We start from the raw sequence: 12,066 nt of genomic DNA on the forward strand, positions 1-12,066 counted from the left end.
ACGGGCTCCGACGCCCGGGCGCCAGGAGACACCTCCCCCCGCAGCACGGAGGGCCTCTGGCCCGGGGCTGCGGTCAGCGCGCTCGCCCGGGGCTGCGAGTCCCGGCCCGAGGGGAAGGCCCGGGGTCCTCGCTCCCGGAAAGCTGCGGTGGACCGTGAGGGCCAGGGCGTGGGGACACTGCGGCTCGGGGCTCGCAGACCACAGCGCCAAGGAGGGGACACCTCGAGGGAAGAACCACGGGGCCCAAGGTCCGGTGACAGATACGCACGGTGGCGTGAGCGACAGAAAGGAGACGGAGATTGATGACAGGCACACAGGGGGACAGACGGATGGACAGACAGGCCGGCAGGGGGTCGGCAGGAACGGGAGCGACAAAAACTGGGTGGGGAGGAGCCTGGGGAGCAGCACCAGGCCCCTGGTCCAACCCTGCAGGACCCTGACGTCTCCACCGGGGTCCTGAGCACGGCCGGACGGCCACCCAAGTTGTGGCCCTGGTTCCGGAAGCGGGCGCAGCCCTGGCGGGTGGGGTCGGTGCACGGTCAGGAGCGGCCCGTGGACACTCGGACTCACCCCCCCCCCGTCCACCCACTGCGCCCTCCTCCGTCCTTCACCACACGTGTGTGTGCACGCACACACAAGCCATGTCCACACGCATGCACGCATGCACGCACACACCACACACACCCTGGGGCAGGCAGCACGGACACCCAGAGGAGGCCCCTGTCCTTCCTCCTCCCACACGGGCCAGGAGGGGCCCTGAGGACGCCGACCCGAGAGCTGGTGCGGACAGGGTCACGGCGGGCCTGGACCTGGCACCTCCCCCCCCACCCCGGGGCCGGGGCTGCCACACCTTTTCCTGCAAACACGCCAACCACTGGCAAGACCGCCTGAGGGGGCGGGGCGTGTGGAGGGCGGGGCTCCGAGTCCCCGCTGTGTGCTCCTTGGCCGCGGGGTCTGAGGACCACCTGTGGCCTGCAGCCCCGGGAAGAGGCCCCGGGCGCAGAGCCCGCCCGTGCGAGCAGCCGCCCCCCAGCCCAGGCTCCCAGCCTCAGGCAGCAGCGCCCGCCTGCCCTGCCCCACCCCCAGGCCCGCTGCCCTCCCGGCTCCCGGGCTGCTCAGTGCCCTTCGGAGCCTGCCCGGCCCCGGGCGCCGCCACCCCCCACCACCTCGCTGACGCTCCCCACCCCGGGGTCCCCTGGGGCGCCTGCCCCGGAGCGAGAGGCGCTCTTCCTACGCCTGGGAGGGGCGGCCCCCGCCCTCCGTGGTTCGCTGCTGCTGTCTCAGGGCTCTGGGGGCCTGTCTCTGCACGTTCCCGGCCTGCGCCCTCGCAGTCCCGCCCTCCACACGCCAACGTCACGGCCACCGGCAGGCCACACGCAGTTTTCCCGCCAAACTCCGAAGGGCGGGCAGGCAGGCAGGTGCGGCCGGACGCACGGGATACGTACCCTTTCTCCGTCGTCTCCCGGAGGGCCCGGCGGGCCGGAAGGGCCAGGGTCGCCCTAGGAAGTCAACCAGAGCCAGGGTTAGCGGCCCCACGTGCCCGTCCCGAGTCCCCCTGCGGCCTTTCTCTGACCCAGACCCGCTGCAGCCTTCCCCGGGGCCACGGGAGACCCCTGGGGGCGTGCGTGCTGGCTGTAGGGACGGTCACCGGGGAAACCGTGTCCAGGCAGCTGTGCCAGACCCCCGCCCCACACCGCTCCCCTGAGAGGGAGGGGCACCGCCCTGGCCTGCAGGCACCCTGGGGGCGGGCGCCGGTCCCCTCCGCCCCTGCTGCCTCGGGCCTCCCGTGCAGCTGCTGCTCAGCGCGAGCTGGTCGGCCGAGAGAGAGACCAGGCGGCCTGGGCGCCGCCTCCCTCCACGTCCCCCGCGGCTGGGGCGGCTGGGGCGGCTGGGGCGGCTGGGGCGGCTGGGGCGGCTGGGGCGGCTGCGGCTAAGGCGCAACAACCGTTTTCCAGTGCGGCACAGAACGTGACCGATAAACCTCAGGGACAAGTGTGTGTGTGCCCACAGTGCGAGGGCATATATGGGCACAAGCACATGCACACACTTTGTGTGCACATATGCACACGTGTGTGGCATGTCGGGCGTGTGCATGCACATGTGTGCATGTGCCCGAGTGTGCCTTCACGCCCAGGACGTGTACAAATATGAGAGAGGCGTCATCCGTGTCACAGGAAAGGAGACACCCACGAGCCGCCTGCGCCCGTCACTCGGAGACACTCACTCGGGCGGAGAGCGAGCCCGGCCACGGCGGGGGGGCCGCGCCCCCACCCTCTGCAGCAGCCGCAGCCGCTGGCCCGGCTGCACCTCCCAAATGGCAGCCGCGGGGGGCCCCCCCGAGGCAGTAAAGGCCGCTCAGCCGGACTAGGATTTCCGGAGTCGCTGGCTCCCCGGCCCTTTCCCGCCCTCCGGCCACGGGGGCCCTCCCCGCCCATGGCTTCCCTGTCCGCAGCTGCGGAGAGGAATCCACTTCCTCTGGGCCGACTTTCCGTCCCAAGCTGTCGCTCCCATGTATGTCCAGCCCACGCCCACCCCGCGAGGCCCCTTCTGTGGCCGCCCAGGAAGCCCGGGGCCGTCCGGAAGGGTCTCCCCCAAAACCTGGTGCTGCCGGAGGCCCATCGGGGCCTCTCCCCGGGGCGGCACTTACCCTGTGTCCCTTCTCTCCCGGCAGTCCCGCCAGGCCGTCGAAGCCACGGTCACCCTGTGAGGAGGACAGAGGGCGGCTCAGGGCCCCAGGCCGCACCCGGCGCCAGCCACCCTGCCTCCCCACACGGCCCAGGCAGCGTCTGAGCGCCCTGGGCCCCAGGAACCGGCCACCCCCTCTCCCTTTCCCTCCTCCCACCTTGGGGTCACATCCCTGCCTGCCCTCCCCAGGCACCAGCAACAGGGCCGAAAGGGGAGCAGGCCCTGGTCGCCGAGTCGTCCCCTCGTGCGCTCCACCCCACTAACTGGAACTGTCCACACGTGCCCGTGAAGTTCGCCTTGCCCCTACCTTGGGGCCCGTCTGCCCAGGCATCCCTCGCGCGCCGTCACTGCCGGGCCGGCCCTGGAACAAGGTGGGCAGAGCGTCAGCACCACGCAGCGGCCTCCTGGGAGACCGAGGAGACGGCGCCGCCCCGTGCGGCCAGGCCCCGGCGGCCGGGGCTACGGGCGCCTCTCATGTGACTCTGGTCCTTCTGGGCCTCGCCACCTGGAACTGCCAGGGGGCGGGCCACCTGCCCCTCTGTGTCCGTGAGGGTGGTGTGAGCTGGCAGGTGAGCCTTGCCAGAGGAGACACTGAGGGCCCGTCAGCCTGCGGGCCCGGCGGCCGGCGGCTCAGGAGGGAGGGTGGCCGACAGGCAGCCGAGGCTCCTTCCACCACGAGGAACTCAAGCTACAGGCGAGGGTGAGCGGGCGCCTGCTGTCGGCCCACGTGACTAAGGGGAAACGGAGGCCGAGGGCTGGCTTGTCCCACTGAGGCCACGCGGCCCCCCAAAGGCAGGTCCGGGCCATAAGCAGGACGCTCCGTCCACGGCCACTCCCGCGGCTGCTGCTTCCAGCTGTGGACACAGCCAAGGTCCAGCCCACAGCCCCTCCTGCCCGGCCACGGGGCTGCTGGGCAGGGCTTGGACCTTCCCGAGTCCACTATAACCACCCCAAGGCACTGGTGGGGTGGGGCTGGCAGGCTCAAGGTCACCCCGACAGGGCCAGGGACGCGGCCAGGAGGCCACTGGCCGTCAGCCAGCGGAGGGTCACAGCCGGCCTGGACCGGTGGCTTCCCGCTGCTCCCCGGCCCGTGAGCACCCGAGAGAAGGAGGCCACCCCCGGGGACGCGGGGATGCGTGACCGGCAGAGACACGGCCTGCAGAGCAGCCGCCCTGCGTCTCAAGGCTCAGCGGAGACGGGACGGGCGGCACTGGGAGACAAAGGGGCCGGGGACCCACGTGGGCCGTGGGAGCTGGGCCGTGCCCCCCACCACCACCTCAAAGCGCCCCCCGGGAGCTGCCGGGAAGGACAGTCACCGCAGGGGAGGCACAGACGGGACCCCAGCCCGGGGGAGCCTCTCTCTCCGGGAAGCTGCCCACTAACAAGGGACAACAAGGGAGACTGGCCCGAGAGTTCTCAGGATGCCGCAGCGTCGGCGGGGTGCCCAGATGCCCCCCCCCCACAGGAGCAGGGACACTGGGGACCCCTGGCCCCGCCCCCGCTGTCTTTTCTTCTCTGGTGGGTCTCTGGGACAAAGGTCACGCCCCCCCCCCCCACGGGGCGGACCCACAGCCCTGGCCCCGCAGTTTGGCCCTGCAGCGCGACCCGGGACGGACCACCCTCGCGCCTCTGCCCTTCTCGGCTTCGCCGGCACCGAGCAGCCCGGACCAGTGCAACGCGGCACCACCGTACCTTGCCACGCGTGATGCACCCCACCCATGTTGTAGCGCTGCCCCCGTGTAACGTGCGTCCTTACTCTTCCCTCAAGAGTTTGGGCAGAAAGCTGCGCGTCGTACACGGCAAGGCGTGGGTCAGCGCTCAGAGAGGGACAGGAAGCGCAATGAAACAAAAACGCTCTGCAGAATCCGATCCGAAGTAAACCCCCCCATTCTCCGCCCGGGACCCCCGCTTCCAGCCTCGCTGGCCCCTGCGGGACGGCCCGGTCCAGCCCCGGCCTGCGGCCTGCAGGCCCTGCGGCCCCCACGGGTGGCTTCCTGGGCGCCCCCTCACTGACGACAAGGAGCTCCAGGACGGGAGTGCTCTAACCGCTCAGGAACCCCTCCTTCCCGCCTCGGGTGTCGGAAGGCGGAGAGGAACCGGCGGCTCACGTGGACGGCACGTCTCGCACACGTCCACCTTGCGCACATACATGTCCACACGGCACACACGGGAACAAACTCTTCCTGTGCGCTAGGGACACCCACAGGCCCGAGCGCCCCGTGGGCTGACTGGGACCCCCCCAGCCCGTCTGCACGCTGCTCGTGAACTCAGCTGACGGATCAACGCGGGCCCTCTCCCAGTGGCCGCGGTCCACGGGAGCCGCCTGGGCCCGTCCGCCGACCCGCAAACAGAGCCGGGGCAGCCGGCCTGGCCCCCTCACCCGGGCCACCTCGGCGGAAACGCGGCTGGAACGCAGCCCACCGACGGTGCTGCCTTCTCGGCGCTTGCTCCGGAAGGGCCTGGGGAACCGCTTTGGTTTAAACGGGTCATTAAACTAAATGAACTCGCTCAGGACGGAGGCCGGGGCGGCAGAGGCCGCTGAGTCCCAGGAGACAGCGCCCACGGGCTCGGCTCGCTGCCCCACCCAAGGGTGCCCCGAGTTGGACACGGACGTGCCTCTGACGGGAGCAGCGACTGGCCTCCCTGCCCCCGAGCCAGGTCTGCATGGGGGTGGGGGGGAGCTCGGGGGGGGGGCGGGCCCACGGGAGTCCCCCCCCCACCCCTGTCGGCTGCCCCCGCCCAGAAACACTCACCCTTCTCCCAGGCTTGCCCGCCGGCCCGGGCGGGCCCTGCACACCTCGGGGGCCCTGTCCGGAGTCAGAGGGCAAAGGGTCAGTGCGTGTCCCTGAGTCTCAGACAAAAGCAAAATCTTGTCCCGCGCCTGTCCACCTGGCCCGCGGCCCGTCCTCCCAGCTGCCAGCTGCAGGCTGCCCCCGGGACGGAGCGGGGACCCGCTGCCCGGAGGCAGGGCCGGGCCTGGAGCAGTGCCCGCGGCTCCCACCGTGGACGCCCGCGTCACGTCTGTTCCGCTGCAGCTTTGCAGGAAGCGGCAGTTCCCACTGACCGCCCCGGAGAAAGGCCGCGTTTGGGGCGCCGCCACCCCCAGAGTCATGACCTCCTGAGCACAGACGCCCCTGCGGAGAGCGGAGAGCAGGGGCGGGGCACCCACGTACCTGAGGACCCATGTCTCCCGACTCGCCCTTCAGGCCTCCGGTGCCGGGGGGGCCCTAGGGAGACACGGCTGGTTAAGGAATGGCCTCGGGGGTGGGGGGCCGGGTGGGGGCCTCGGACACCCCTCGGGACCGCCAGCTGGGCTCCCCCGAGGGCCGGCGCACGCTCAGCCCCGCCCGCCTCGGACGGGACCCGCGCGGCGGGGAAAGGGCTCGTCGTTTGGACCCCTTCCCGCTTCCGAACGAAATTCTGGACGGTGGGGACACGAGAGCCACAAAGCTCACAGCGACATGCATTTCCCTCTCCCAGACGGATGCGACCACGGGGTCACAGCCCGTGGTGGCGTGGGACAGTGTGTGGGCGTCCTCTGGGCCTGTCGCAAGGCGAGATGCAGGAGAAGGAGGGCGGCCCTGAGCCGCACTGGGGGGCGGGGGCAGGGGGGGCGGGGCCCTGACTGCAGACCCGGGGCAGCAGCTGAGTCCTTGACCCCCCGGGAACGGCAGTGGGGACACTGGGTGTTTAGATCCTCCGTCCCCGTGTCAACTGTGAGGGGACCCTCAGTCCCCGAGGGTCCCATTTGCAGGCCCCGGGCCCAGCACACCCTGCACCCAGCTATGCGGCAGGGCTGGGCAGAGGGGGGCTGGCAGCCTGGGCTGACCCCCACGGCGGCACCCTGCAAGGAAGAGTGCCCGAGCCCCTGTGTCACGAGGCACAGTCACAGCCAGTGCAGGCGTGGGGGGCTTCCCAGCCCCAGGCCACGGCAGGCCCCACCTGCCCAGGCGGCCCCCCACCCCAGTGCCAGTGATGGAGTGAGAGTGGATGACAGCTTAAAGTGGGTCCTCCCCACTCTGAACGGAGTGGGGAGACTACAGGGCAGGAAACTGGGGGGGGGGTGCCCGTCCCTCCCCACATGCCCCCCCTCCTGCTGCCGGTGACTCACCATGGGGCCGGGTCTCCCCGTCAGACCCATCGGGCCAGCCGGCCCCCTCAACGCCAACTGCAGGAAACAAGAGGACAGGCTGAGACCGGGCCGGCGGGTGCCCCGTGCCGGCAGGGGGCAGGGGCCGGGGCCGGCGCCGCTGCAGGGGGTCCCACGCAGCCCAGAGCCCGCCCCCTGCTCCTCCGGGGCTCTCAGTGCCGACCAGGACAGGAACACGGGGGGCGCGGGTGGCACCCAGGCCGGTGACACTTCCCCCTTTGGCGAGGGGCGCTCCACCCCCTTGGGGTGCTCAGAGCCTCCTGCTGACCTCTCCACGGGCCCCCCAGCCCTCTGCCCCTTGGGGTGAGCTTGCAGAGCGGCCTCCCTGACGGGCAGGGCAGGGCAGGGCCTATGCTCCACGGGACCATCGAGCTGAGTAACATTGTATTCCGAGTAACACTGTATCCTGAGAGGCACGTCTGGCGCCCCCCAGTGGCCGGGGAGCCCTGCTGCAGGTGAACTAAACCAGTCCCAGAAGTGGCAGCCCGACAGCTGCGGGGGAGCCCCGTCCCACCTGCCCATCCCCAGGGCAGCTGCGCCCGCCACCGCACAGCCCACCTGCATCCCTAAAGCACCTGTTGCGGTTCCCGCACGTGGCTGTGTCACCCCCACTGCAAAGCGCCGCTTGGCTTTGGAAAACGCGGCTGTAAAACCTTCTGAGCCGCCGCCCACCTGGCTCCTATCACAAAGCGCTCAGGCTGATAGGCCAGCGGGCAGGCCCGGTCAGGCATCTGGACGGCGGGGTTTGCTACACGCTCCAGGGCATCTCGCGGGGCACTCTGTCCTGCGGTGACCGCGCACTGCCCTAACCGTCCTGCCGCCACTCTGCACTCGGCCGTCAGTGCCACTCGGCTGGCTGCGGGCCCCGGCCCGGGGGGCCGTCTCACGCATCGGGGGCTGTCGGCGATCTGGGCCTCGTCGGTGAGGAGCTCAGCTCACTCGTCGGCGGGTGTGCAGTAAGAGGACCGGGGTCCCGTGGGCCCCAGGCCACGCAAGGTGCTTTGAGGCCCATGGGGGCTCCTAGGGGTGTCTAGCTAAACCCAGCCCACCGCAGGGACCACTCACCACGCCTGCTGCCCCCCCAGTGTCCCACCCCCTGGATCCCCAGACCCCACTCACCCATGTCTCTTGCCCCCCAGTGCCCACCCCCAGACCCCGACCCCACTCACCCGCGCCTGCTGCAGAATGGCTTGAGCTTGGGACTCCTGGGCGGAGACCATGGGGCCTTTGGAGCCGGCATCACCACCCCCTCCGAACCGGAACTGTGGGTGTAAGACGGGGGTCACTGGGGGTGCCCCGACGTGGGTGCCCACGCCGGACCCCAGGGGGACAGCGGGGCCTTGGAGCCGGCGGTCTGATTGGGCAGCTCCTACCCCACCCCTGTGGTGCACGCCGCCCTACTATGCCCCACACGGCTTCCCTACTATGTTCCACACGGCTGCCCTACTGTGCCCCTCACGGCTGCCCCAGCCCCACCTGCCACCTTCAGCCCCGGGGCCTCAGGGGACCCTCCCCGTCTGGGGAACCCTTCCCGGCGCCTGCGGCCTCTCACCCTGAGCCCCCACGGCCCCTAGTTACTGCGAGGAGAGGCCGAGGGCCCGTGCCCACGGCTGCACTGAGGAGGCCCAGCAAGGCCGGCCCGGGTTCCACGCCAGGGGCCCGGCACCCCGGGCATCGGACAGATGGACGGACAGCTCGGGCTCACAGGAAACAGGCATCAGTCAGAAGACTGACGTCCAGACCAACCACATGTTCTCTCTCCAGGGCCGGGGATCCCGTGAGGGAGACAGCCCGTGACCTTCGCCCACAAGGTCACGGGCAGGGCAGGCTCAGGGAGGGGCCTGCTGGCAGGCACACCCACTCGGGCCCAGAATGGGGCGAGTCTGTGGTCAAGAGATTGTTCTCCCTGGAAAGAGCCGGGGGCCCCACTGCCCAGCAGCCACCACCCCCCCACACACACACGGGGGTACTCACGGGGAGCATGAGCATGGTTCCGGGGGGGCCGGGCAGCCCGTCGGCCCCAGGGAGGCCTGGACGTCCGGGGGGACCCTGCGGACAGAGGGGCCAGGGAGCCTGGTCAGCGCGCAGAGGGACGGAGCCGCTGGGCCAGGAGGAGGGGGCGCCTGGGAGCCATGGCCCAGCCAGAAACACCTTGGACACCCACGAAGAAGTGCGCGACCTTGAAGCCCAGGATGTTCCAGAAAAGGACGGCATCGCTGTGGGGTCACGATAAGGAAAGGCTCCGGAGGGGGAGGGGTGAGGAAGGAGGGGGGTCCAGGTGGACCCAGAGGTGCCCAGACAGAAGGACCAAAGGTGGGGGCTGCAACCCAGTGTCGGCGGCGACCCCCCGGCACAGAGCAGGGATGCAGCACCGGGGCGCCCACCCCTCCGGGACACCCCTTCCAGGGCCGTGTGGGCCCCCCCCGCGGGCTGCTTCGAGGCCCGGTTCCCCCGCACCGTCAGTCGGGGCCCCTCATCCGGCCCCACCGACCCACGTGGCACTGCTCAGACGGACGAGGCCGTGAGGCGTGTCCACAGCTCGGACAGTCGCAGGGGGCCGGCTGGAGCAAAGGGACCATGCCGCCGGGACCTCCGCGTGTCCAGCTGCCCCGGTCTCTGAGGTGGGCCCCACACAGACGCCCCTCCAGGGTGGGCCCTCGGGCCCGCTCCGGCCGGCCCAGGACCGAGCGGACACACAGGGCTCCTCATCACTCAGCCTCTCGCCCACGCGGGCAGGCGCCCCGCAAGCCCAGGGCGGACGGAGTTTGTTTCTCATCGAGCCGAGAGCTCACCAAGCCGACCCAACAAGCAGTCCCATCCGCCGTCCTCCCGGGGAACTCGGGGACATGGGTTCCAGTCCCCTGCACGGAGGACGGCGTGCGCTCACCCCGCCGGAGCGAGGAGACGGGACCCATGCCCGGCCGGGAAGACCAAGACCCGGGGCGGCTGCCCTGGGACCCCCGGGAGGGAGCGGAGCCGTCCGGGGCCGCACTCCCGCGTGAACCTGCCCTTTCCTGGAGGGGAGCGACCCCCGTCCTCTTGCGATGCCACCTCCCGTGGACTCAGACACAGTGCACTCGCTGCTGCCCCGGAGGTCGCCGGGGGTCACGTCCGTCCACGCAGAGGAAGCCCACGGGGGCCGGGACGTGGCCTGGGAGGCGGGACCCCCTTCGCGTGAGACCAGCGTCTGCGTGTTGTCCTGCCAGCCCCGGCCCACCTCGGAGCTGGGCCTCGTTTTGTGCCCGGCCGTCCAGGGGCCCTGGAGGGATCGAAGATGACCCGTCCTGCGGCTGCATGCCCTGGGGCCACCCTGGGGTTGGGCACGTGCCTGCTGCCGTGCTGCGCATCTGGGTGCCTTCTCAGGGCAGGCCCAGAGGCGGGCTGCGGGGTCAAAGGGTCGTTCTCGTCTTCACTGCTTATCGGTCCAGGCCGATGGCCCTTGTCTGCCATCTCAGAAGCAGCTCTCAGATTTTTTATAAAAAAACTTGTTTTAAAAAAAAATCTGCAGCCCTGGCTGGTGTAGCTCAGTGGATTGAGCGCGGGCTGCGAACCAAAGCATTGCAGGTTCGATTCCCAGTCAGGGCACGTGCCTGGGTTGCAGGCGTCGGACCCCAGCAACCACACATTGATGTTTCTCTCTCTCTTTCTCCCTCCCTTCCTTCTCTAAAAATAAATGAATAAAATCTTAAAAAAACAATCTGGAACACGTTCTGCCGCCCAGCGGGGCTCTTGGAAATCTACGCAGACGGCTGCTCATGGCTGAACTTTCTGCCTCGGGGCCGACCCCCAATGAAACCCCCCAGTTTAAACCTAGAGGTCTGCGTCTCCCAGGGCGGGGCGCCGTCCACGCGGCGTCTGCACGAAGAGCGCACTCCTGCGGGCGTGCCCGGTGGCACCGGACGCCGGGAGGGACACGTGGGCAGCCCCACGTCCGCCGAGTCCATCCTCGGGGGCCCTCGCGCCGGCCTCTTCCTCCCGCTCTCCCCGCCGAGACGCACCAGGCACTAGGGCGCCCACGGAGAGGACGGACCCCCCCCCCACACGGAGCAGCGGGTCGGGCCGCGGGGCGCCGGGCACCCGCAGGGCCGCCGCCACTGGCCTGAGCCGGTTCCGCCGACGAGCCAGGACCCAGGGGTGGGAGCGGCCCTCGGGCCACAAGCATCCACAGCCTCAGTCCCAGACCTGTGCTCGGCCCCTCGGAGACCTGGTGGGTGTCTGTGCTGCTGGACAGACCGGTGGACAGACGGACACCTGGACAGGGGTCAACGCTGAGGCCGAGAGGGCTCCGTCGACGCCCACGCACACGGACACGGCGCGGCGCCCTGGCCCGCTCCCAAGGGAGGACTGCCATCTGCTGTGCCGTGGGGTCCCCTCCCCTCGATGTGCATGCTCAGCCACTCCCCTGGGTGCACCTGGTGACCCTCTGTGGGGGGGGACGTGGCCGTCGCCCCACCTCACGCAGACCTCTGGGGCGTGCTGGGCTCGAGACTGCAGCCCCCGCTGCAGAGTTCAAGTCCCCAGGTGGGGAGGCCAGAGGCCCCCACCGGCTGGCCTGGAACTTCCGCGGCGGCAGAGGGGACGTCTGCGGGGGCTCCGGTCCTGGCGGCCCGCCGAGTCCCTGCCACAACGCGAGACCCAGCCGCTCCGGGCCCCCAAAGCCTCTGGGCAGAGGGAGACAGAGCGGTGGGGGCATCCTGCTGGAGGCCCCCCCACCCCCCGGGCTGAGGTCACCCGGCCACACGGAATGAGGGGCACCTGTCCCTGTCCCACCGCTCACCCAGGACCTGGCTGCTCCATCTGCCTCGTCGCCTGGACGCCCCGAGGCCCACCCCCCGCCAGCAGCCCCCGAGGAGGCAGCCACCGGCCCCTCCACACCACCAGACCCAGCCATCGACAGCCCCAGGCCTGCTCTGCCCCGGGCCGTGCGCCGGGCCCCGGGGGGGTGAGCGCCCGCCCGCCTGCCCCCCTATTGGGACACACCCTCCCAGCTTCCCTCCTCCGCTGCCTAGCCGGCACTCAGCTCTCACCGAGCGCGCCCACGCCCACGCCCAGTCCGGCCAGGACAGCGGGGAGCACGGAACGAAAGGAAAAGAAATCAGGCCCCCGGGACAGGAACCCCCAGGCTGCAGTACCCCAGAGGCCCACTAGGTGTCAGAGTGAAATTGCGCTCTCCTGGGTCCAGCCCTCATCTCTGCTGCAGGGACCCTGTGGGGCGTCCCTCTGGCCAGGGC

The 12,066-nt window shown here is 70.6% G+C and overlaps 1 protein-coding gene across 2 annotated transcripts in view; it reads right to left on the bottom strand.

Moving 5' to 3' along the window:
* Positions 1-12,066, bottom strand: part of COL5A1 (collagen type V alpha 1 chain) — a 105,647-nt gene that overhangs the window by 49,929 nt on the left and 43,652 nt on the right. For both annotated transcript variants that reach the window (XM_045846024.1, XM_045846023.1), the window contains exons 12-19: positions 8,810-8,884; positions 8,005-8,097; positions 6,797-6,853; positions 5,859-5,912; positions 5,439-5,492; positions 2,993-3,046; positions 2,648-2,701; positions 1,446-1,499 (exon numbers count right to left, since the gene is read on the bottom strand). In XM_045846024.1, the coding sequence (XP_045701980.1) occupies positions 1,446-1,499; positions 2,648-2,701; positions 2,993-3,046; positions 5,439-5,492; positions 5,859-5,912; positions 6,797-6,853; positions 8,005-8,097; positions 8,810-8,884 (495 nt within the window). The remainder of the gene's footprint in view (positions 1-1,445; positions 1,500-2,647; positions 2,702-2,992; positions 3,047-5,438; positions 5,493-5,858; positions 5,913-6,796; positions 6,854-8,004; positions 8,098-8,809; positions 8,885-12,066) is intronic.

This window comes from Phyllostomus hastatus, unplaced genomic scaffold, assembly GCF_019186645.2.
Source record: "Phyllostomus hastatus isolate PE091 unplaced genomic scaffold, TTU_PhHast_1.1 phas_contig_495, whole genome shotgun sequence".
Taxonomy (NCBI): domain Eukaryota; kingdom Metazoa; phylum Chordata; class Mammalia; order Chiroptera; family Phyllostomidae; genus Phyllostomus; species Phyllostomus hastatus.